The sequence below is a fragment of the Lytechinus pictus genome, chromosome 2, assembly GCF_037042905.1.
Source record: "Lytechinus pictus isolate F3 Inbred chromosome 2, Lp3.0, whole genome shotgun sequence".
NCBI classification, from domain to species: domain Eukaryota; kingdom Metazoa; phylum Echinodermata; class Echinoidea; order Temnopleuroida; family Toxopneustidae; genus Lytechinus; species Lytechinus pictus.
The window spans coordinates 11,391,839-11,419,204 of NC_087246.1; the positions used below are offsets into that span (position 1 = coordinate 11,391,839).

Genomic DNA, 27,366 nt, shown 5'->3' on the forward strand with positions numbered 1-27,366 from the left:
ATCCGACATTGATTCATTCGAAGAAGAAATCAAAGATTAACGCGAAGCTTATCGCACACCGGGGAGGTAAGTACGATATTGTCGAAAATGCATTGAAGGCATCGCCCGAAACTTGGGGGGTGTGATTTGTTTTTTTCCGTATCCTCTCGCTCGCGCTCGACGCGACGTCAGGGGCCTGGGGCCCGTTTCTCAACACCGTCATAAGTCTAACTTCTTGACTAAATCGGAGATAGTGAGCTACTTGTCCGCTAACCGTTTCACGAAGCCCTCTTTACCAAGATCAGGTACAACAACCTCACTAAATATTTATGACACCTCCGAACCTGTCATAACTTATTTCTTAATGACGTAGTGGCAGCATCACATGGGTTAGACGAATAACCGTCGTTTCTGGGGATTTATTCAACAATTTCTGACATTTTACTGTAATCCCCATTTACCGACGGTAGGGTGTACGTGTGGGCTCGCATGTGTTCTCATTCCCTCCCTTTTGTCAATTCACAGTCCAAAGTTTGATGTAATTTTACACATCGAATTTACAATCTAAGGATGTATAAACAACAAACTTTTAAAGCTTTATATCTCAATGTTTAAATACTTTAAACGATATAGATGAAAAAGGCATGAAAAATATACTTTACCGATGTTTAATTGGGTTGAACACGATAAAAATGGTCAAAATGGCAGCCAAACTATAAAATATTTACAAACGAACGTCAACAATCACGAATGTGATATCGATATTGCTTTCGATATTAATTATTATACGATCTGCTCCATATGCGAACGAAACCGAAGATAAACGATACTAGTACTAGTTATAATCGCGATATATCGATTCGAGACATTAAGTTAATAACGATAATGACGTCATTCAAGATGGCAACTTGCAAGAAAAACCGTCAAGTCAGGTGAAAATGTCTTAGATGACATATTTCTCAATCATCCAGAGGATTTTTTTTCAATAACTCCGGCCCAAGGTATGCAATTACTTAAGTTATTTATATTTACCTGATAATGGAAACCATGAAACTTTCAATTTTGCTTAAAAAACAGTTTTAAATCGCGATCTATAAAACGCTAGTTCACTATACGTTGGCTGTAGGTACGGGGCCCCATCCCCTTCAGTCTATGTATGGTGAGTGGAGCCAACGTAGTTCAGCGGAACAACCAAAATACAGAGACTGAAGCTTTGTGAGTGGAGCCAACGTAGTTCAGCGGAACAACCAAAATACAGAGACTGAAGCTTTTGGTCTACACATGGGTAGACTATGACATGCAAAAGTGCCTAGAAATTTGAAAATAATAATCTTACGTAATCAATCATAGAGGTTGAAATTACATCATAAAACAAGTGGGATAATGCATTCAATGATAATTCTAATACAAAGAAACTATAAAAACTGTTGGTAAAACGCCACAAAACCATTCACTTTGAAATAGTAAAATGATTTAATCGATAAAGATTCTACCACGTCAGGCCATCCATAACTGGACTCGTATTTGTTGTTTTCAGACCCCTATTAACATTTGGATAAATTCTATCTCTAATTTATGCATAGAAATTGTCAAATCGTATGTTTCGGTATCAAATATTTATTTTTGATTTTGTTAAACTATATTTTGATGATGTTTGGAATCGTAGAAGGGCGTATAATTATCATCATTTTAAAAAGAAAACCGTTATGGTTTACTTTCGTAAACTATTAAAATTCGATGTCACGGGGGTACCCATCTCAACGTCCACATGTGATTTTCTAGTCATGAAATAAACTATTCATAATTTAATTTTCTCAGCAATTGAATGCTCCAATCTTCATGGTCTAAGTATGTATGATGCATAATTTACATGTGCTATTATTTTGAAAAGATGTATTTCCCAATTTATCACAATATTTGCAATTTTGTCATAATTTTTCTTTTTGCAAATTATGATATTTTGTGACTAAGGCTACGTCTCGTCTGCTGTTTTTACCGATAGTATCGATATCACGGTATTCTAGTTAGGAAGCCTTTCGTGAAACAGGTTTAGTAAGATTGGAACTAACTCCGTGGTTGGTGGATAAAGATATGACTAACTTGTCCAGGTGTTGAGAAACGGGCCCCTGGGGCCGATTTCACGAAAGCACTCACACAACTAGTTAGTATAAGCGGGGTGTTTATCAAATTTATGATAAACAAATACAATTCGTAAGCTTGCTTTTAAATCAAATTTTATACAATTTTGTGAGATATCACATCATTTACAAATATTTTGTTTATTTTAACAGACGAATAAAATATGTTTGCAGATAATTTAGGCCTATTTGTAGGTATGTGACAAAAAAAATGAAAATCATCAAATATGAATAAATTTGGTATCACTTGAAAGCTCTTAAAAAGACCTTTAAAATGATACCAAGAACTTTAATTTTCATCAAGAAATTAGAAAGTTATTCCAGTTTAAGTTGCGCATATTCATCCAAATTTGTGGTCATTGTCTTAATGTAAAGTCAATGCAACGTTCTCGCCAACACGCGTCACCTTTGTCGGCCGCCGACAACCGTGAAAGTTTTGTGAGCCTTGGCCGACAACCGTGAATGTCCCCGACAACCCTGACCGACAACCGTGAAACACGCTAGATATTGTCATTACTAAGTTTTGAAATGAACGAGATTCATCATGAAAGTTTTGTTTTTAAGACATACTTGTCAGAAATTTGAGCCTCGCCACTGAGTCTGCTTCGGTTTCGAGCAGAGAACCCTCCTAAATTCCGTCTTCTCTCCATTCACTGGCTTTTCGCTCGATCAGTGCCCTTACTATTTAGCGTGCGTGCAACTCGCTCGAAAGGCCCACTGTCATGACTGTGCAGCATGCGCTGCATGCATATCGCCCAGAGCGGATATCTCTCCGTCTCTCCCCCTTTTCTTTTTTTTCTAACGAGACTTCGTGTTTGGCGGCAGTGGCCTCTCTCCTCTTCGCTCAAAAATTGTATTCGTGAGGGCAATTGCCGCCTTAATAAAATACATAAGAACAAGTGGGGATATGTCATCATCTGCCAAAAACAATGCTTGAGTCTTTATCTAGTTTTCAGATGGACACTATTATTAAACCAGTCGTTCTTGGTTAATATTAAATCCTCGAAAGTTGCAGTTAAAAAAACAACAAATACAAAATCAATAATAAGCCGTTTTATCACTCTGAGAAAAAAAAGATAAATTCCCGTTTTTGCCATATTCTGATTGAAATTCAATGGGGCAGGGCAGGAGCATTGAGTGCCAGGATATTTGACTTGAAATGCGGAGGGGGCAATAGCCGTAAGACAATGTGATTTTCTGTAATGTATTTTGTGAATTATAGAGATATCAGAATAATACGACCCGCCCGAACCTCTCCTGTTTTTCCTACTTTTCTTACAATTCTTTCTCTTTCTCCCTCCTTCCCAATTTTCACTCGGAAAATCAGAAGGCAACCCCTACCCTTCTCTAAGGACATATTCCCGCGCATAATAGGGAATGTTGTTAGAATGCAATTTCTCGAAATTCGCTCGTTCGATGAAATACATTGCCTTGGTCGGTAATATAATCCTGAAGATGATTTCGATGAGAAATACCGCACTACCACAAAATAGAAATACAAAATAGAATCACATCATGAACATGTCAATAAATAGGGATAAATGGGTCCGTTGATGATAATAAGTATGAATAGGTACTGACCATCCATGCGCCACCGGCATCGTAACTAAGGGCAGACTCGCCATGAATGTGGATTTGCCACGATGTCCACGTGGGGAGAAATCGGACCACTTCTTCTTTCCTTGGTTGGTAACCACGTTCAATTGGTGATTAGTCTTTCTCTATAACGCACACTTGCAATTGCTTTTATTTTAATCTTCAATTCGGCTGCACTGTACTGTTAACCAATAACCTGTAACTGTAATATTGAATTTACTTGTATATCTAAATCAACATATCGCTAATGATTCGATTCAAAGATGAGAACCTGAGAAAACTTGTAATCGCGGATTTAGAGAAAATTCAAAGCAAAATAGAGTCTGAATATGCAGACTTGCAGACAAGCATCATGTTTGGCATGTTTTGTAAACAAAGGCGCGTGCCCTACTTAATTGAATGATCCGAATCATGATTACGCAGTGAAAATCCTTGGCTGTGGTCAAGCTCATGAGGCCCTTGGGAATAAGGGATTTATTGTCAGTCAGTGCCTTTTTAGGACACACAGAATGAACAGCGGTACTTGGAAAAGAGAGGTGTATTCGATCATGATTATGTCATATCATAGACCTATTTATGGTCATATTTAGTCGTTACTTTTTCTCAAATTGTGATTTGTATTCTTGTTAAAAGTTAGACCTAGATGTTTGACAAAAAATACGATTCAGTAAGTCTTTCCCATAAAATAAATGAGTATGCATCGTGTTTTGTGATTATGAAAGACCCATGACAGAGTGAGTATCAAGTTGATTTCATTTTAATCAAGTTCGGACCTTTCAGTGTCTCTCTTGCTCTCACTCTCTTTCAGTCTTTCTTCCTCAGTTTTAACATGAAAACCAAAGGTGTAGATTCTTGAATTTCCCATTTTCTTTTAATAACGAGTGATATCATTAAAATGCGATTTCGTAATACATATAATTATTCCATTTGTTATAAATTAACTGCGTCCAATCCAACTGTAAAGTTGAATCGAAAGACGCAAAATAATAGCTAATGAAAAAGATCTTGAAGCCTTCGCCTGTGCGCTAGCTGCGCCTTTTGATCGATCGAAGGATTATCACTAAGTCTTTGACGATAACGGCAGGGTTCTTGTGCGGTTTGCAAGGAAAGGGGCTACTACTAACTTAGTACTAGAGAGATAAATCTACATCTAATACGGACAAGGTTACAAACAAGGAATAACTTTTTAATTCTTCATTGATGCAGATTACGAGACATGGAACAGTAATAAGCCTACAATTTTAATAATTGACAAATATTCCACCAACGCAATCGAATAGACGGCCACATGGTCAGGATTCCACGGCAAGGCTCGGTAGACGTTGGGGCACGAACTCTCGCCACTCGCCGAGAATCTCGGCTCGTTTGTCAGTTCAACATTGCGCTGTGACCTGTGTGTAATTAGCTGATAGAATTCAATGCCGAAGCCGCCGAAAAAAATCATTTATCCGCCGCAGCAAAGTGGTTAATGTGATGCATTTAGCTGCAATATAAGCTCTTCGATACGGATAATGTCAAAAGCTAACCGCGCTTCGCGAGGGAGGGGGGCACATCCCCCCTCCCGCACCCACCCCCCTATGCGTGCTTCGCACGCATCGAGGCCGCTGCGCGGCACGTCGGAGCTTCGCTCCGACAACCGTGAAACTGAACCTGGCGAGAACGTTGAGTCAATGGAGTACAGAACCCATTTTTGTGACCATTTTGTGACCATTTTGGACCCAAGTCTTCAACAGGTTCTAACTTCTTTGTTTTTGAGTCCTATGAAGTAATTTAGGTATCAATGGAAAGGTGAGAGAATGCTCAATTGATCAATTCATCTTGTAATTTTCTTATTATGTGTAAAATAATTTCTTCTAATTAATTCTAATTAATTATGCAAATAACACAAAATCACAATTACTCGCCTCTTTTTTTGCCAAATGAAGGTGATTATGATAGATAATTCATATAATTTAGTTGGCATCAAGACAGCATCATGTAGATAATTTCCTAAATGAATTTGTCTAAAGTATTGTTATTGTAATTTCTAATGTATTTCTTTGTTTTTCTGATATAAATTACAAGCTCTTTTTCAACTTAGTATTGTAATTTTGTATATGTGTATGTACGGGGGTCCTTTTTTACATATAAAACATTTTCTTTTGTACTTTGTATGACCAAATAAAAATATGTGTGCTTTTTTCTGATGATTTTGATTGTTTCACCAATTCCTTATGTATTATATTGTTTCAACAATTTGTTATACATGTATAATATGTAGCTTTTGATTTGAGAGACAATGGACATGTGATTACATTTTTTTAGAAGGAATGAGCAGCTGAGTGTAAAATATGTACCCGGTATGTAGAATTGTATGCAATTTATTTCAAGTATCAAGAAGGACGAAAATTAAGTTTCAATATATTCTATCAGTTGTCAATGTCTTATATTTGTATACATACATTGTATTACTAAGGCCCTGTTTGAGCTCTCTTTTTAAAGAAAAATAAATAAATTCAAATTATTAGTCGAAGCCAAAAGAAAAGGAAAAGAGTGGTCTATTTCTTTCAAAACAAAACAAAAAACAACCAGGAAAAATATATAACAAAGCTCTAAACAACAACAAAACAGACATCAAAGCTCCAAACAAGCACTGAAACAAGAGAAACAAAAGTGACACAAAAACTTGTACCAATCCCATCCCCATTTTCCAATTCAAAACACAACCCCCACCTGCGCCGCTAAAAAAAGAAAAGTGAATAAAAAAATAAATAGTAAAATTAATAATAAAGAAAACATAAATACATGACTTAGACCCATCTGGAAATGAAATATTCTTTCCTCTGAGTTTTCATGTATTTTCTTACAAGAGTGAAAAAAATTACAACAAAAAAATAAACAACATCTAGTTCGTGCATTTTAATAAAAAAAAATCAACATTTAAGATATTCTCCTTTCAAAAGCAAATCCAGTCTCCTAATAATGAAATATGACCCCCCAAAAATGAAAAAATAAACAATACAATAATTTAAAAAAGAAACTTTAAAAAATATATAAAAAAAGAAACTGAAAAATTAACAATTTTTGCATTTTAATTAAAAAGTCAACATTTATGATATTCCCCTTTCAAAAGCAAATTCAGTCTCAAAATAATGAAACATGATTGAAAAGTTTCAAAATATTTTTTTTTTCTACAAAAGAAAAAAAAGAAACACTATAGATTTTGCATTTTAATTTAATAAGTCAACATTAATATTCCACTTCCAAAAGAATCCAGTTTCCAAATGATAAAACATGATTGAACAATCAAAGTAAAACATGTTGACTCTATAACCTTAGGAGGAAAGAATGTTTTTGTGACAAAATGTATATATTTAAATCAATATCAGAATAACAATCTACGGTATAATGACAGACATTTTCAGAAAAAGGCACAATATTATCAAGTAAACAATTTAGATCCAGTTCAATCCAGCATGAACGACTCACTATCGACCGCTCCCGTCACCAAGCCCTCCGCATCGAGTACCGGTAGCTCGACTGCCGAAAGACGGACGGGAGCCCACCGCATCAGGCAGCTCGACTGCCGAGAGACCGGCTGTGACAAGGGTAGCTCGCGTCTCTTATATCTGGACAGCTCAACGATAGAATCTTTTAATTTTGATTTTTTTGTTGATTTGAATATATTCTGGCAAAAAGAAGCTGCTGAAAACTGCTTATCTAATAAAAGAGAGCCAATGGAGTAAATTAGAAAGTCAAAAAGGGGCCTAACCTTATGATCCTAGCAGAATCTTCGTCGGAGGCAAAATGACAAACATATAAAGTGGAACAAACATAATATAGACCACAAACAAGCTACAGCAACACTAGAAACAAGGAGACAAAAGGGGCATTAGTGAGTAGAGAAGACCAATCAGGTTAGTGAAGGGGATGAAAGAAAAGGAGTAGGCAGACACAAAGGGAAGTTAGTGTAAGTAAGGCCAGTATAAGACCTCAAGCCAAGAGGGATTAAAATAATGAGGCAGGCAACATCAAACAGGATCTGGAACAAAACAGTGATAATGGGATGAAAAACAAGAGAATTAGTGAGAGGTGGGTCAAACAGGTTACAAAGAAAGGCTTAATAAACTGGTGCGTAAGAGTGGGGGAAAAAAAAAGAAAAAGAATGGGGAACAACTGATAATGTGCAAAAGACATAAGTATATATGATAAAGCATTAAACAAACTAAGAGAAGAAGGTGAGTGTAAATATGTATCTATAAGTGATATGTATATAAATATATCCAAAAAAGAAATGTATATGAAAAAATATATAAATACACATATGGTGTAACTGATATTGTAATCCACTAGGTGTGACGGGAAAAAAACATAAGACTATATAGTAGGGAAAAAAAAAAAAACAACCTGTATATGTGAAAAGGAGGAAGCAAATTGCCTAAAAAGGTAAAAGCAAATATAGAAGAGAGGGGGTGTATTATGAAGAAACCATAGAATACATGTAAATAAGCAAATGTGGTAAATCTAAAAGAGGTGAGTGGAGAAAAAACAAATATATATATATATATATATATAATAATTATTATATCGCCTGAATAAGGAAGGAAAAATTGGAGCTGAGCTTGTATGAGATATGGGAGGAAAGTAGAGTAAGAAACTATAATGTAACCATTCAAAAGAGCAGAGGGGAAAAATTATATGTATATATAAATTGAAAGTGGATAGGAAAGAAAAATCAGTCGTTCCCCTCTTGGATGTTCAGGCCATGAGGTTGGGTGGTGCGAAGTCGAATATATTCTATAACAATTCAGATACATAATTGGATCGTAGTTCTACTTACCATTAAAAAATTTCGATCATTTGCGCATCCAAAAATTTGATGAACTTTCAAGCTCCGATATCCACACTTCACAGGCGAGTATCCACATTGAAACTTATATGTACAGAAAGAGCACATTTTCAACTGTCTGTATCAAGGCACGAGATTGCATCAACTATGTGCGCATGCGCATGAAACCCCATTTTCGATGAGCCTCCCAGACAGAGGCGATGCCACTTGCAGCGAAACCCGCGCGAAAACCGTGCAGCCAAAACCAGCGCTCGCGATGCGCCCGTATTCGCACATACCTACTATTTGAAATGTGTTTCTCATGGTGCATCATAAAAAATGGGCGACACGAAAGAGGGTTCTTGCAAAGACCCTTTCGTGCAATCGGCCCCTGGGGCCTGTTGCATGAAAGGGTCTTTGGTAGAACTAGCCTGGAGGCGTCTTGGGAGTAAAAGTCATCTAGGCCTATTCTACGTAGGCTTACTCCCCACTGACGCCTGGTTTGCTTAGCCATGGCATTGGTCTATACACACCGTAGGTTTTCCCACGGTGAAAGTAGACCTAAATTATAAGTTTTGGTAAGGATTTTGACCCCAAACTAACGTACGTACATGGGCCAAAACTAAGTTTTACCCAAGGGTTCATTACATGCCGCCGCGCACAGAAAAATAAAGGCATGGAAGTCGCGATCGTGTGTTGTGGACACCAGAAGTGAGATCCCAGCACGCGCGACCCACTAGTTAGATATCCACTGCCAAACGCGGTTCATGGTGCGAGGTTAGCATACCAATACTAACCTCGCAATACGTGTGAGTGAGTTTTCCCCCCAAATTTAATATGTTTGTATATATTCCTTCAATAAATATTAGTTAATATGAAAAATAATTAAGACTAAGAGCACGAGCGTTGACTTACCAAGTCTGTTTTGGTCGCCATCTTGATGTCTTTGTTATCGATACCTAGAATCTAGATAGCTAGATTAGCTATTTTGTTACTGCAGATATTTTGTTTTGTTTCACATCTCAAGTTAGCCCAAATCCGACAATTAATTTTTATTGATTAAAATTAATCTCAGCAAAAAAAATAATGAAAATGAAATAAAAAGAAATGAATGATTTACCATGTTTAACATTTTAGTTTTGTATCGTGTTTTTTTTGCTGAACGTTATAAACACGTTTTAGAGAGATGGTGCCGGCCTTTTCGATTTTTCAAAAAAAATTAATGGAAATGGTGTGGGGATATATAGGACGGAGAATAAAAAAAAACATTAAAAAAAAATATTTAGGCCTACATTACCCCCGGACATAATGCCCGGAGAAGTTAAAATGACATCTGTTTTTGGTCGTCTTGCCGTGCAAAAAGACGACCTGAAATTGATGACAACTAGCCCCCATATAAAAAATAACTTGGCACCATCCCAGATAAAATGCATCAGTGTGCAACCCCAAAAATTGTTTAAAGGTGATATGTCAGTGTGGCTTGCCGTAAACGCATTTTCTCTCAATGCCGACGGTGGCGGGCGGTGTGCAAAGAAGATCATGCCTACGTAGGACTTGTCTGGAGGTGTCTTTCCAAGGACCATTCTTCGTATCGCCCAAATCGGCTTTGTGAAACAGTTTAGCGATATCTCGTTCTTACGTAGAATGATTCTACGAAAGACCCTTTCATGCAACAGGCCCCAGGTCACTTTTAATTTTATTTTATGGTGGGCATGCATGGTGGGGGTTAGACCAAAAGCTTCAGTCTCTGTATTTTGGTTGTTCCGCTGAACTGCGTTGGCACAAGGAGCTGTGTTGCTGTTGGAAGCTCCTTGGTTGGCTCCACTCACCAATGAACAGTAGAGGCACTGGTCAGAAAACTGGGATCTGCTTCAAATTAGATAGACCCATGTAAAACTTGTTGTTGAAGTATTGTATCACCCATTTATAGCCCCCTTTATTTTGATATCCATTTAAAGTATTTTACTGTTTAGTTGTTTCATTGTATGTTTGTACAGTGCAAGACTGCACAAGTCAAAGTTCATTTCTGTTCCAGGAAGTTACAATTATCCTCTTTTTTTTCTCTCTGATGTATTAACAGGTGCTGCTGAAAATTTTGAAAATACAATCACAGCATTCAAACAGTAAGTAAATTTGCATTTCTTTTTCTTCTTCCTCGTCCGATCAATGACAGAGATCAACAGCTCTCAACTGTAAAAAAAAAAAAAAATAAAAAGATAAAATATGAAGTACAGGTGCATGATGTCGTCTTTGTCAAGTAATGAAAAGGTTGTTCAGCTCTAGGTTGTGGATTTGGAAAATGTGTCGGGCAAGGGTTGTAAAAGAGTTTAAAATTGGAAAGATGAGAAGGCAATTGGGTTCTTTTTTCACACTTGTAAGATCTTGTTGACTTTCCTTATTCTTGCCATACATTGATTATAAAAAAGTGATTATTCATTTTAACAGATCCCTATTTGATAACAAATGTATCAAATAGTATGGGGTGGGTTTAAAAGCATAATCAAAGGGCCATATTTTAGCTCTTGTTTAGTGTAAACTGTGTGTATACTATAAAATGTGTTCCTTTTTGTCAATGGATATTTCAACAGTATAGAAATAATATTCTAGTAATAATTTTTAAGTTTTTATTAATTTGAATGACAAAAGAACTGATGAATTGAGCATTAGTTGTTAGAGATTTTTGTCGCATTTGGCTATCCATAGCTATTAATTAGGTAATCTCCCTTTAGATCTTTATTTGAATCAGACCAGAGTTTAGGTCATGAGCCTTCAATTTAAATTTGAGTACAGTTAATATGAGATCAGTAAGGCCAATCAACATTTTTTTTTCAATAGGAGGGATCTGGACATATATATACCGGTGTGTTGGCTCAGTTGGTAGAGCGTCCATCTCACAACCGGGAGGTCGGGGGTTCAAACCCCAGCCGCGTCAGACCAAAAGTCGTTAAAAGATGGGAGTTGATGCTACCCTATTTGGCGTTCAACGATTAAAGGGATAGAGCCTCGTTGATCTGGCGCTGCACAGCGGCTGCCGGGCCCACGATCAATTGGGCAAAGCAAATTTTTGGAGTATTTCATTTCATGTCAATTTCGAACAATAAAATATGAATTTTTTATATTTTTTTTATATATATTTGCTTTAATTGAGATCTGACGAGTATGCATGAGCACATGAAAATATTGTAGAAACATTGTGAAGACAGAAATCAGTAATATGGTAGTAAACATATTTCTTAGAATTATCATTTTATTGATAACTTGCTGTGATATTTGTCATAGTTTCTTTTAAATGTGGTGGGGCCACAGGATGCTGTACTGGGATGATAAGTGACCGAAACGAGTTACTCCCCCCTCCCTCTATGGTATATCAATGAAGAAGTATCCTCATTAATCTCATCAATTTGATATTTATCTTCCAGTGCAAGAAGCATTGGAATGGAGATGTTGGAGTTGGATTGTCAGCTCACGAAGGATAAGCAGATAGTAGTATCCCATGATGATCACTTGTTGAGGATATCTGGAGAAGATCTACTGGTACAAGACGTCAATTACCAGGTGAATTTGAGTTTTCTCACCAAACTCTACTTGACACAACAATAGCATGTGTTATCCTTGTGGTATCGTTGGAGACAAAATGAATATCTTATTCTTTGTCTTTATCACCCATTAAATTAATTATTCCCTTTGAAAAAAAAGGTGATTAGAACCTACATGTATGCATGTAGTTATGGGTATCTATAATTTTTCAAAATTAATCAACTATACAATTTCAGGGAGATGTTCTTAGATATAGGAGAAACAGTTACTAGTTTGAGGGTCATTCAAACATGAGATGTGAGAACTGTGCAGGGTCTGTTGAAACTCTCAGCTGTCTAGGGATAAGTGCAGTGGTGTAAAAGGTTGGGCGGGGCAGTCTGCGCCCCTAGCCTACCCCCCCCCCCCCCCACCCGGTGGAGCTCACCGGGAAAACAAAAACGGAAAAGGGAAAGGGAATGTGAAAACAAACAAATCATATCAAAATACTAATAGGTAAGTGAGAAAAGGGAAATAAATTAAGAGAATGGCGATAAAGAGTGGGAATTTATGGTGGGGACTGGGGAAATGAAAAGAAAACAGTAAATTAGAAACGGGAAATGAGGTGGAATGGAATGAGCATAATTAATGATAGGGGAAAAGCTGAATTGAAAAATGAAGGAAAAAGAGGAAAAGAAAAAAAAAGAATTTAAGAACACGGCTTGGCTGCCGAGGATTGAAAATAAAGAACGATAAGAAAGAATGCGATGGCATATGTGTATGAAGTCTATAATAGATTGCTAAATTTCATGCAATAATGGTTGCAATCAAGACAAACGTTCCTGAACTTCAAGAGGATCCAGAGGTAACGCCAAACGGCCCAAGCATTACCTATGGTATGTCCTTAGCCAAGGGCTTGACCTGCCTTTTTAATTACATAATCAGAATTTTAATTTCATAAGGCCAACATTTCTCACTTGCTTGTGATGTTTTAGAAATTTTCCCACATTTTCCATGTTGTGCCCCCTCAAAATGTTTGATTTATGAGGCTTCTGCGTTGAAGTTAGGTGTTTTGTAAAATCTATACCCGTGATTTGATTGAAATAAGGCCAATAAATTTCTCGCTCACTTTGCTCGCCCATGACGTTTTAAAAATTTCCCACATTTTCCATGTTGTGCCCTCTTGAAATGTGTGGTGTATTAGGCTACTGCATTGAAGGTACGTGTTTTTATATTTGGCTGAATCTCAAGAGGTTCCGGGAGCTCCGCCCCTTGACCTTTCACACATGGCACTGGCATACAAATTGAAGGGTTTGGGGCATGACCCCCAAAAGTTCTACTACGGTACCAAGAACAAAAAAGAAAATTAAAAAAGAAAGAAAAGTACCGGAAAAGTGTAAGATATTATTTTCTGAATATTATGTCATATAGTGTATATATCACTATTAGATTGAAATGAAAAGGTGAACATTTTTTCTTGCTCGGTTTGCTCACTCAGGACTTTAAATTAGAAACCTTTTCCACATGCGCCATGCTCTGCCCCCTCATTTCTTTACTCATCAGGCTAATCTCGCATAGAGCTTCACGCCAATGCTCGCGTAAATCATGAAGTCATGTTTATGACCATGACATTTTTGTCTCGCCTGCATAGCAGAGCGAGACTATAGGCGCCGCTTTTCCGACGGCGGCGTCAACATCAAATCTTAACCTAAGGTTAAGTTTTTGAAATGACATCATAACTTAGAAAGTATATGGACCTAGTTCATGAAACTTGGACATAAGGTTAATCAAGTATTACTGAACATCCTGCCTGAGTTTCAGGTCACATGACCAAGGTCAAAGGTCATTTAGGGTCAATGAACTTTGGCCAAGTTGGGGGTATTTGTTGAATTACCATCATAATTTTGAAAAATTATGGATCTAGTTCATTAAACTTGGACATTAGGTTAATCAAGTACCACTGAATATCCTGTGCGAGTTTCAGGTCACATGACCATGGTCAATGGTCATTTAAGGTCAATGAACTTTGGCAGTGTTGGGGGTATTTGTTGAATTACCATCCTAACTCTGAAAGTTTATGGATCTAGTTCATAATACTTGGACATAAGAATAATCAAGTATCACTGAACATCCTGTACGAGTTTCAGGTCACATGACTATGGTCAAAGGTCATTAAAGGTCAATGAACTTTGGCCGTGTTTGGGGTATTTGTTGAATTACCATCCTAACTTTGAAAGTTTATGGATAGAGTGAATGAAATGTGGACATGGGTGTAGTTGACAGTCTTAAGTCTCCGTTCAAATGTCATTTATATTCAATGAACGTTGTATTATGTCATTATATAAATGGTGTTTTTGTGAATGATTATTTTATAGTAGTTTTCAAAGTTAGCACTGCTGCTATATTAAATTGCGTAATGCAGGCGAGACTGCCAGAGGCATTCCACTTGTTGGCTGTTTGCCTCCCTGGCCACCGACCCCTGTTACACCCCTGGATAAATGTAAGAGATATCAAATGATCCAGTTGAAAATGTAGTTCTTATTAAAGCAGATTATATTGCTTGATTGATCTATGTTCATTGTTACAGAATAACAGTATTTTCAATATCTCCATCTGATTCCAGGATTTACCATGTTTGTCCTGTCCGCTTGCTGTAACATTTACGAAAGGTAAGATATTCTCATTACTCACTCCAAAGAAATTAGATTCTGGAGAGCAGTCAGACGGCATGCCCCTATGCCAAATGAGCAAATAAGCACTATTCATCAAAATCTTCTCATAGCTGAATCCACCTCCCTTTAAAATCTCGTGAATTGCGAGACTTTCTTTCTCAAAGAAGTTTGCGACTTTATCATCAAGTCACCTTTACTAATATTGCACTATTGGAAAGAGTAAATGTTACTCTTTTTTATTGGTCATTTATTCTGTAGAAATTATTTCCCATCAAAATACAAGATGAAATTTCAGAAATTTCTGAGTATCATGAAATCCAGACTTCTGCTAGGCTGAATAAAGTTCCAAAACAACAGGAAAGGGTAACTTGAAGAGATTACCACATGGGGAAAGTGACCATGTAGTAGCACCCAGCATGGAAACAGTTAGATTTTGGGGGTTATTATGTGTGTCTGTTGACCAATCAGATTGCAATATTCTTGTTTTCAAGCTGCTAGATGTAAGGTTGATTATGTGTCATACAGTAAAAAATTACTTCTTGCTTATTTTGGACCTTTAGTAGTCTTACTTAAAACACTAAATCCAACAATGATCAGTGAAAATAATGCAAACACTTACATCTTAGATTGACCTCTCTGTCTCTTCCAATGTCAAAAACTTATGTACATGGCGTGCACATAGATATTTCTATACTCCATGTTCTTAATTCATAAGGGTCTGTCATCTTTAAACCATGGATAAAATTAGCCCATGGGTTTAATTTAACATTCTGATTTGGATATTCAAAGTGGATTGATTTCAAGTGAGTCATATTGTGTGAATTGACATGCTTTAACAATATGAGTTGATTTCAATCAAACATTAACATCCATATTCTAATCCAAACCCAATGATTACATTTAACCTGCTCTTGAGAATATGGGCCCATATTAAATTCAAAATTATTTGATTCAAAAAACTTTTGCCAGTTTTGATGTGTGGTTCTAGAGGAATACCACAGTCTTTACATGTTAGAAATTATAATTTTCAACATGTTAATTATTGTGACCACAGAAAACACCTGTAAGCTCAAAGTTAACATACCAAACTATTTGCTGATTTTTTTTTATGCAGGTGACATGTGTACATCAGAGTCCACAGACCGGAAGATACCACTCCTTAGGGATGTATTTGAAGAATTCAAAGACTTCCCTATTAATCTTGATATCAAGAGAAATGATGATGAACTAATCAATGGGGTGAGAATGATCTGCAGGTTTTGGGATTATTTTTTATTCTTAATTTGTTTGTTGTTTATTTGAAAAGGGGCACCAATTTGATAGTAATTTGCTTGAGCAATGAGTCATAAGAAGATTTATACATATTTACAGCACATAATATCCATCGATATTGAGCAATTAAGATGAACAAGGTAGCCTGTTGAAAATGTGTAAATTGCTAATGTGGGGTAGGACTCTTTACAAAATTGTTACAAAAATTATGATACTCTGATTTACATATTTAATTGTTCATTTATTTATTTTCATTTTCAGCAATTTGTTTCATAAGACACTGAGTGTGAAAAAATAGTGAAACTTCAAAATGAGAGAGAGGGAGGGAGGGGGGATGGTAGGAAGAGGGAAGGAGATAAAGCGTGGTAAAGGACATCAAGACTTTGGAGCAGGGAAAGTATAGGACAGAGCCACAGCTAAGGTTGAAGGTTAAAGTTCTGCCCTTTATAGTATGTAGATGAAAGAGGGCATATTTTCCATGTATTACTTATCTGCTTTCCTGTCAACGTTAACTTTATTTTGTATTTAAGAGTTGTATGTTGTAATTTTCCTAGGTTCTAGATCTCATCAAAGAATACCAACGGGAAGCCATTACCATCGTGGGTAACTTCAGTGGCAAGATTGTTGATAAAGTACATAAAAAGGTAATTCAATTTTCAGGATTCATAATTCATGTATTACGGTATTTATGAAAGTAAATAATTTACAAAATATGAATAGGTGTGTGTGAAGATGTGAAATTAACAAGTAAATGATTAAGTTATAAAATAGTTAAAGTGAAAATATAACTTTACATAATTTAAAAATAAATTGTGTAAAATTGGTTTACCAACATTGTAGATATTATTACATTACATGTTTGATATAATTCAGATTTGGTTAAATGACTTTGCTAATCCTTCTTTTCTTATATTTTGCTACTCTCCATAGTTTCCAGAGGTTCCTCTCATCATGGGTATGAGTAGTCTTGTAAAGGTTGTCCTGCTTACCTACACTGGTCTTCTACCATTTTTTCCTCTCAAGGAATCTTACATAGAAATACCCACAGGAACACTCATCAATGATTTGTAAGAAAAACCTAACAAATGATCATTTAATTTATTGACATTCCCATAACATGTCATTGAATGAGGAACCATTGGTTAACTTTCACCACACTTTTATGGATGACCTATTGCCAACTCATTCATGAAGTACAAGTTGTTTTCTTCTTGCACTTGGGGGGGGGGGGGATAATGAATAGGATAACAAATATGTGTTTAAACAAATTTCAATATTTTTTCATTTCTTTTTTTTTACATACATTGTCGACGGTCATCCTAACCGTCGTATCACACATACGACAGTGCAAACCCATTTCAGAGAAAATCAACTTCAAAGTTTTCTATAATTTCCACACTTTGTTTCCCAGCCTACAACATTTTCATTGCTAGAAAAATACATGGTTGGAAATACAAAGACAATTGCTTGACATTGGTATCTTTATTTTAACACAAATTCAAGGAGCAGAGAAAATATCACAAGAGAGCTACATGCTTGAAATTTTGGTCTGAGCGGTATTAATTTTCCCTGTACATAAATGCCATAGGGGATACAACTACCCTGACCGCGATTTCAATGCGCGTGATCAGTCAAAACGTATCGCTTTTCACATGCAAAGTCAATGCAGTGCCGATATGACGGTTTGACTGACGGTGCATTTGCATATTAAGTGCTGTTGTTTGCTTTGCTACAGTACACATTTCCTATGGGATTTGCGTATTTTATCAACAATTTGTACGGCATCGCTGTGAAAATCCCAACATATCTCAGAAACTAAAATAAATTGCTGCCTAGAAATTTAAGTTTGTATAGAAAAGGACTTGTACTTTCGTTTTCTGCAAAAATCTCAAAATCAATTTTTTACCAAAATTGACTGATTAGACGTTTTTCGGATGAACTCCAACGACAAGTTCAGTATATTTTCCTCTCCACAAATAAATACAAAAAAAAGGAATATGAAATTATGAATTTCATTTAACCCTAAGAAGACTGGGGGGGCTGATTCAGCCCCCCCCCCCCAACATTTTTCGCGATAAATCCCGCAAAATTTTTTGACCGCGTCACTCACTAACTTTTTACTTTCAAGTCTCGCGCAACTTTTGAGACCAAAATTGTGACCCCCGGGTACGCGGTTCCGAAATTAAGCAACATTTCGTAAGTACATGCAGACCCAAAATTGCTCAAAAACGTGAATTTGTGTACAAATCCAATGCAAATAGTGTTTTTAGCCATAATTCATCAAATGTATCATTATTTTCCTTTTACTGCTTAAAATCAATTAATTTTATCTTGTTTATAGTCAAAATAAAGTCTCCGACAATTTCCATTGAAAAAACAATAAAAAACAAAAAGTTGAAAAACAAGGAAATACATAAGAAATTTAGAAAACAATAAAATACATAAAAAATAAATGTGATGTTGACATTAAAAAAAAATAAATTTAATCAGATGCCTATAAAGAGTATGTGAAACAAAAATTAGCATTTTAGGGGCATTATTTTGTTAATTAGAGCAAACTTATGATTTTACGCATAAATTAACATAATTAATGAGCAATGAGATTTTTCGCAGAATTTGATATTATAGTATTGCAGATAATGCCATGGGTAATAAGCGTGCCAATTTTCGTCGCAATCGCGCGATCGACAGCCGAGATCATAAGGGGGGCTGAATCAGCCCCCCCCCCCCCCCAGTCTTCTTAAGCGTCGAAATAGCCCAGTCTATTTAGGGTTAAGTGTGGTCTTGAAAACAATTATTAAATCTGGATATAACCTGGGTAAATTAATGAGAATACCATCTAATGTGATATCTCATCATATATAATTTTTTTATATGCTAAATATCTTGCTATATAATTGGTCAAATTTATTCAAATGGTGAAATGTAATGTCATGTTCCAAAAAGAAAAATTTGATTAATTGTGCCCTTTTTCAACTCATATCTGAAAACTCTGTATTGATTGATTAATTGATTCATTCTTTTTATGTTGTATTTGAGTGATTGATCCATTTATTATACAATTTATTTGTTCATTTATCTTTTTCTTTACCAGTCTGACTAATGAATAGGATGTTATTGGGTTATTCATGTGGTTTTTTTTTTTTACTTTGCAAATGATTTATTTTCATATTTTTTATTCAATTTCTTTATAGAGAATGGACAAAGGATGCAGGCTGTGCACTAAGGACTGCATTAAAGCTTTATGATCTTCTTGTAATCCGCCCTTGTCTCTTTCGCCATCTCCAAAGGAGGGGTATCAAGGTATGGAATTCAAATTATTTTGCCAGTGGTTTCCACTGGCAAACATGCTTCAGCCTATAAGATGCCAGAGTTTTCAGTACCTTCTAGTAATTTTCAGAGAAAATCTCATGCAAGGAACTTTATGGAATCCTCCACCAAATGTTATTTTCATACTTAAAATGATAGGAAAATATTTTTTGACCATTTTAATAAAAGAAATTGTAACCAATTGAATTAATAAACTACCGAAAAGCAAGTTATGCCATATGGTCACAAAAAGGCATGCACAATATGTCTTTTGAGAAAAAAAAAGGAAGATTTTGATTGGGCAACTTGAAAATGTATATAGATCATTCCTTAGGATGGCAATTTTTGTGACATACCAGAACTTAAAAAATGGGATCTCATTTAAACTAGGCAAGTATCTGCCAATAATCACTTGAGAACATAAGGTGTCCCTCTAGGGGTTTTCTTCTCAAACACCATGATAAAATGCAATTTCAGACCTTAGTCTGTTGTCATTTATACATGAATGAGATGTCCATGTAATGGAGGGTAACAAAAAAATAATCTGAACTGCAGCAAATACTTCAAGACTTTCGATTCCACTACAAACATAATTTACTATGGTATTAGAACTTCCCCAAATTGACACATCAAAAGTTAGCGTAGATTACTATGGTATTAGACCTTACCCAAATTGACACATCAAAAACTTAGCCACATGGTGTGAATATATTTGGGAAATGAATTGAATGATACTCATGGTGTATGAACATTTTGTAATTTGCTACCCAAGGCAGATTGAATGTCATGCTTTTATTCACACCTTTTTTGTTTAAAATAAAGTCTCAAAGATTTCTTGGCATATTTGAATTTGGCATGTTTGAATAGCAGAATCAAACCATTTACTTCATACAGTCATATCAGACATGGTTTTATGCAGTTAAGCTGTAAATATTGGCTTTCATCTTTAAAGGAATTTTGTTTATCTTTCATTTTATGCAGGTATATTTATGGGTTCTGAATAGCGAGAGTGAGTGGTCTCGTGCCATCTCTCTTGGTGCCGATGGTATCATGACTGATTATCCATCCAAATTGAAGCAGTTCTGTGATGAGAGGGGGTTCTGCAACTCAAGGGATCCTTTATTACAGAATAGACATTAACAGTGGATTGCTCCCCATCTTGAGGCTATTCATGCACATTCACTAAAATAGCTGGACTTTTCAGTAGTATCATAGGCAGATTTTTCTAGAGAAGCTTTTATAGGTCACATTTCATATAACATTGCTACAGGTTTTGGGAAATATTTTCTGCTTTAGTGGTTTTTGCAGCCTCAGTGGGAATATAAGATCTGTATTCATAGATGTTTAAGATACAAACTAAGCAGGGTTAAAAGTCCATTATTTGTCCACTTTTACAATTTCATTTCAGTTACACTAAACAGACTTGGCTATTTTTTTATGCTTAAAAACTTTGGCTGTTGACAGTACCATCATGAAAATTTGCCCACATAATTTTGCTTGTGATGTATTCTCCAAAGCATAATCATATATTTTGACAAATCAATAATGTTTTCTAAATTATGTTAACTTAAGCATGCCATCTGTGGAGATGGTTTAGGGGACATTGAATAATTTGTTGCATTTTTTTTCTAATTAGATATTCTTTGTATTAATTTATGGGAAAGATTATTTGTTTTTAAATCAGATGTATTTTTGTCTCGCCTGCATAGCCGAGCAAGACTATCGGCGCCGATTTTCCGACGGCGGCGGCGTCCTCAACATTGAAATCTTAACCAAGGTTAAGTTTTTGAAATTTCATCATAACTTTTAATAGAAAGTAAATGGACCTAGTTCATGGAACTTGGACATAAGTGTAAGCAAGTATTACTGAAACATCCTGCCTTAGTCATTAAATATTCTTTGTATTTATTTATGGGAAAGATGTTTAAAAAAATTTAATGTATTTTTGTCTCGCCTGCATAGCAGAGTGAGACTATAGGCGCCGTTTATGAATCTATTCCATGAAACTTTGACATAAGAGCAATCAAGTATCTCAAACATCCTGTGCAAGTTTCAGGTCACATGGCCCAGGTCAAAGTTCATTTAGGGTCAATGAACTCTGGCCGTGTTTGGGGTAATTGGTGAATTGGCATCATAGCTTAGAGAAAGTTTATGGATCTAGTCATGAAACAGACATAAGCGTAATCAAGTATAAATGATCATCTTATGTCACATGATCATGGTCAAAGGTCATTTCGGGTCAATGGACATAGAATTTTATTATCATATGAATGTTTTCTTTTGTGAATAATTATTCAATAGCTGTTTTCAAAGTCAGCACTGCTGTTATATTGAATTGCTTAAAGCAGGCGAGACTGTCAGAGGCATTCCACTTGTTACTTACTTACTGTTGGTTGTCTTTCATAATATATGTACAGTGATTTAGTGCATTGATTGTGGAAAAATTCCCCATGGTTGTGTATTTAAACCGAATTGCTATGAATTTTTATTCTGATCATGCATTATCTGGATTATTGGTACAACTGCAACTGATTCTGGAATAATTTTAACCAGTTGAACAGGTCACATTGTTTTTTAAAAGCTGCAGTGAAATGCCAATAATTTTAAGGTAAATTATTTAGTGTGTTGAGATAATTTTTTAAAATTCTAAATAGGAAATGATTTCAATTAATGATATTTTTCCCTAATTTCTTTTGAAAAATCATGAAGTGCAGGTCTACTACACTTATTTCTGACTTAATTATGCATATGAATAGAAATGCAATTAGATATAATCATATATCAACAATATCCTGTAGTGATATTGAAAATGTGTGATTATTATATGCAAATATCATGAAATGTTTTATTGTAGTTTAGGATCTGAAGTTAGATTAATTTTATCTACATGTATATTTATATTCAATCCATGCACATGCAAATATTAATTAATGAGTCACATATTTTTCTTGTGCAATAATGTATCTGATAAGATTTTTATATTCATTTGTAATTCTATTTTTGTGAATACAACCCAGCACTTGGCTGCTAATCATGTTTATTTTCAATAAACCAAGTATTATAATTACTTATATTGCATAAATATTGTTCAGATTGATTGTAATACAGTTTTAACTGACCTCAATACAGGGGTTTAATTCTATTTTAGATGAAACCCTCCTTATTGGTAGAAGCCTGGTTAAGAAATATGAAATACAGTTATGAAATTGCTCATATAGATCTGTAACATGAAGTGCCATGATTTTTAGGTGGGCGGAATGTATGGGCGCACCCTGAAAAGTTTGAAAATATAATGGTGCGACATGTAGAATGCATTAATTGCTGTAATTGCGTACCCTGTAAAATTATCAATACTGTTTTTTATTCTTGTGAATTATATTGGTCAACATACATGAAAGATTTTCCATCAAGGATAGACAAAATCAACAAAATAATTTAAGAATAGCCGAAGAAAATATATATATATTTTATTATTTTGTTGATTATACATGTATATATATTTTCTTTATAGTGAATATGTTTAACATTTTTTTTGCAAAAAAGTGCAGTGTTTAACTCATAGGATAATAGCATTATGGTGATAATGAAGCTTTAGATAATCAGGAATACTGTCAATAATTTGACAGGAAAAATTTTCTGTTCTCCCCAAAATTATTTGAATTTTGTTTTTGTTTGATTTTTTAATGTGAAGGTATCAATCTTGTCTTTGTGTGTGTGTGTGAAAATCTGACTTATGCTTTTTCTTGAAGCATTGAATTGTTAACAATCATGTTATAAAATCTGATTGCAAAGGGACATTCCATAAATAGTGTTATGAATGTGCGATATTGTCCCTGTAGAGAAAAAAATAATAGAAACAGGATAAATTAATAATTGCAATTGAATTAATTGTAACTTCTTATAGCAATGCTTAATTGTACAATCCATTCAAACTGAGATATTTACAAAGTAGACCAAAGATTTCACAATGCACCTTATATGAAATTTGTAGTGATATTTATGTTTTTATAGAACATATTTATTATATAGCATAGTTAAGGTGTGTTGCAGGTAGCTAACTGATTCAGTATAATGTAGTGGCTATTTATATTGTATCATTTTGCTAGTTGTGAAATGCTTTCCACTAGCATTTTTCTCCTTGCCTTGTATTTATCTTATATCTTTGGCAATATTTTTGTTTCTCTTTCTGTGCCCCCACTGCTCTCTCTTTCTCTCTCTCTCCTTCATTTACTTTTTCTCTTTAATACTTTTCTTTTGCAAATTGCATCTTCTGTTGACACTTCTTGATATTTAAGTACAGTAATCAGTACTGACAGTAATATGTATTTTGATTTTTTTTTATAGGCCACCTATTCTGTGAACATTATTGCAACAATGAAGAATTCCTGTTCTAATAATATAATGTTTTATTATTAATCATTAATTTTGTACTTTGAAGTATTGAAATTTGTAATGATTGTTTGAGAATTTGATGAATAAATACTTTTTTATTATTATTATTATTACTATATTTATTATTATTATTGTACTTTGAAAGAGATATTTTTATAATGATGTATGTCTGATTTTTGGGCCTCTAGCTGCCTGTCAGAATTAGTTGTCATGATGGACAGGCAATAAATGATTGCACTACTTGTAGGTAGTGTGAAATACAGAGTAATGCAATAAAGATGAAAAGATATTCATATCTGCATTAAAGTCGTTATTTGTCTTTTAGCACTAACATTTTGTTGTTTTTATTATTGCTGGGTTCCAGTTGTATAACAAAAAAGACAGGGTTTGTTTGATAGAAGGAGCTAAAAAAATGAAGTAGATGGTGAAAGAGAAGGAGTAGATTGAAATAGAAAAAGAGGAGGGAGGGAAAGGAAAAGGGATAAGTAGAAGAAAGAGGTAAAGAAGAAGAGAAAGAAGGAGGAAAAGAAAAGGGGGAGGATTGGGGATGAAGATGGGAAAAGGTAACAAGAAGATATGCAACTGAAAGGGAGGAGGAGGAAAGAGATCAAATAGAAATGAGGAGAAAGGAGGCCGGCAAGAGAGGAAAGAAAGGGTAGAGGGAAATAATAAATGAGAGAATGACAATTACAAGGAATTTATGAACCCCATCCCCTATTTATGATTGTTAGATTGCTAATTTAAAGGGGAATCCAGCCTTGGTCTAAAAATATGTGAAAGGGGAGAAATATGAGAAAAACAAAATGGTGAAAGTTAAACAAGCAATAAGGAAGTTACGGCAGTTTAAAAATAGAGAATTGGTAAGACTCAATTTTCAAATTGGCATATTATGTCAAGTGGTAGGGACAACTTTTCCATAGGCCATATAAAGTCAATAACTTACAGCATTTTGCTCTGTGAATTTGACATCACAAAGCTGACAATTTGAAGTCTCCATATGTATAATAATTTTAAAAATTCATAACTTGCAGTTTGTCAAATGTTGCTTAAACTTTCACCCGATCAATCCACTTGTCTGATTTTTCTTTTTCCTTTAAAAACAACTTGTTTTGGTTGGATTACCCTTAATGAAAGTCCATCAATCCTCAAAGCCAAGGGAGAAAAAAAATCAGTCCGAGAAGAATTAAGATGAGAGGATCAATATGAAAGTCGTTTTATCGAAATTGGTAAAAAATAAGAGAGTTATGGAATTATCCTTGAAATTGCATCTTGCTTTCAGAGCACAAGATATGTCATTAAAAATATAATGCATACAGCATATGTCAATGCCAGGATGTGATAATCAGAAAAATGTAAAATGAAAATTTGTTTACCCCCCCCCCCCCCCCCCCCCATGGGGTTGTCCAAAAAATCTTTTTTTTAACATGATTGCTTTGGCCCAAACAGAATCATCATTTAATTTCTTTTAATGTGCTTTCATCTGTTCGGGAACATTGGGAAGTACCCCTGCAGATTTTGCTGATGACATGTTTTATCTTTTATCAATGGTTTGTTCAGCCGCTTGTGTTGGTGTTGATTTTTGTTTTGGAAGTTACCGGTATCTCAAAGGTAGGTCGTCGTACCTGCAAAATTTGTTGCAGATTCGATAGAGGGCGTATTAAACTCTGGATCTGTCAATAAAAAAAAACTACGATATTTCACCCGATTCGAGATCTACCTGTTTCCAAAATGACCTTGTCGTATTTCCTATTCTATTTGATTTTCATCACTCTCTTGCTTGCAGTGTTGTCAAGGTGAGTTGTTTTGAATTTGTTAAAGAAGTCTATATTCGTATTACAGTACCCCCTGTCCTGTCCCATTTTGTTTTTAAAGTGCAGTGTGGTCCCACATACTGTTATCAGTGTAGGCCTATCTCTTACTTCTGGATACTTGACTTGAGTTATGGATGCTTCTGAAGACTGAACGCAGTCTAAGTCAAGACTTAGACTTAGAATTCAGCTCCAAATTCTGTCTCTCTCTGTTTTGATCCTCCGCTCTTAGGAGATATTAGTGATAAATCACGGTGGATCGTAATAATTTTTTTTTTTTTAATAAATGAAGGGAATATCAAATCAATTTGGCCGTATGCCATGTAACGTTAGGTAGGCACTTATGAACCAAGTTTGAAAGGAGACTCGTAAAATTACGTCACTCTCGCCGATGAATATTCATTAGATTGTGGTCGTGCGTGTTCAATACACACTGAGTACAGCTGGCATGCAGAAAGTTATATGCGAGGAACTTTGCATGGCTCCAGAGACAAGTTGTCAAATAACGTATGTGTGTGTGTGTGCGTGTGTGTACCATCGGCTGGTAGTATTCCATGCTGTACTTCAAACCGCGTCGGAGAGAGTGCATGGCAATTCGGTAAAACGAAGTTTCCGATATAAAGAGATAATAACACTATATGTACAGTACGTTGAGAGGCAAATGTCAGATCAGGGGAGGCAGGAGTACAATGGGTTTTTTTTAGGGGAAGAATAGTGTAGAATAAAAGGTATTATATATAGCCAATTGATCTAGGTGAGGGATTAAGCTTAGTGAACAATGATGACTTTGATGTTTTTTAAAAAAAATGAGTATAGCTTACCTGAATATTATGGTGAAGCCAATTTAAAAGGAGGTGAGGCAATTTTATGGAGGTTTTTAAAAAGAATAAACTGTACTACAAATTATGGTGAAGCCAATTTAAAAGGAGGTGAGGCAAGTTTCAATGGAGGTTTTTTAAAAGAATAAACTGTTCTACAAATTTAAAAGGAGGCGAGGCAAGTTTCAATGGAGGTTTTTTTTAAGAATAAACTGTATTATGGTGAAGCCAATTTAAAAGGAGGTGATGCAAGTTTCAATGGAGGTTTTTTAAAAGAATAATTAAACTGTTCTACAAATTTAAAAGGAGGCGAGGCAAGTTTCAATGGAGGTTTTTAAAAAGAATAAACTGTATCATATGGTGAAGCCAACTTAAAAGGAGGCGAGGCAAGTTTCAATGGAGGTTTTTAAAAAGAATAAACTGTATTATATGGTGAAGCCAATTTAAAAGGAGGTGAGGCAAGTTTCAATGGAGGTTTTTAAAAAGAATAAACTTTATTATATGGTGAAGCCAATTTAAAAGGAGTTGAGGCAAGTTTCAATGGAGGTTTTTAAAAAGAATAAACTGTATTATATGGTGAAGCCAATTTAAAAGGAGGTGATGCAAGTTTCAATGGAGGTTATTAAAAAGAATAAACTACTACAAATTATGATGAAGCCAATTTAAAAGGTCGAGTTGAGGCAAGTCCGTTTTTAAAAAGAATATTAAACTACTACAAATTATGGTGAAGCCAATTTAAAAGGTGGTGAGGCAAGTTTCAATGGAGGTTTTTAAAAAGAATAAACTGTACTACAAATTATGGTGAAGCAAATTTAAGAGGAGGTGAGGCAAGTTTCAATGGAGGTTTTTAAAAAGAATAAACTGTACTACAAATTATGATGAAGCCAATTTAAAAGGTCGAGTTGAGGCAAGTCCGTTTTTAAAAAGAATATTAAACTACTACAAATTCTGGTGAAGCCAATTTAAAAGGAGGTGAGGCAAGTTTCAATGGAGGTTTTTAAAAAATATAAACTGTACTACAAATTATGGTGAAGCCATCGCAATTTAAAAGGAGGTGAGGCA

At 35.1% G+C, this 27,366-nt stretch overlaps 1 protein-coding gene across 1 annotated transcript; it reads left to right on the plus strand.

Annotated features, from left to right (window-relative positions):
- The first annotated feature begins 10,564 nt into the window (after nucleotides 1-10,564).
- Nucleotides 10,565-24,002, plus strand: LOC129253551 (lysophospholipase D GDPD1-like). Its single transcript, XM_064109423.1, has 8 exons — nucleotides 10,565-10,643; nucleotides 11,940-12,075; nucleotides 14,657-14,702; nucleotides 15,820-15,944; nucleotides 16,532-16,621; nucleotides 16,908-17,044; nucleotides 19,172-19,280; nucleotides 20,268-24,002. The coding sequence occupies exons 2-8, from the start codon at nucleotides 11,956-11,958 to the stop codon at nucleotides 20,424-20,426; spliced, it is 786 nt and encodes a 261-aa protein (XP_063965493.1). The 5' UTR covers nucleotides 10,565-10,643; nucleotides 11,940-11,955; the 3' UTR covers nucleotides 20,427-24,002.
- Nucleotides 24,003-27,366: the final 3,364 nt, after the last annotated feature.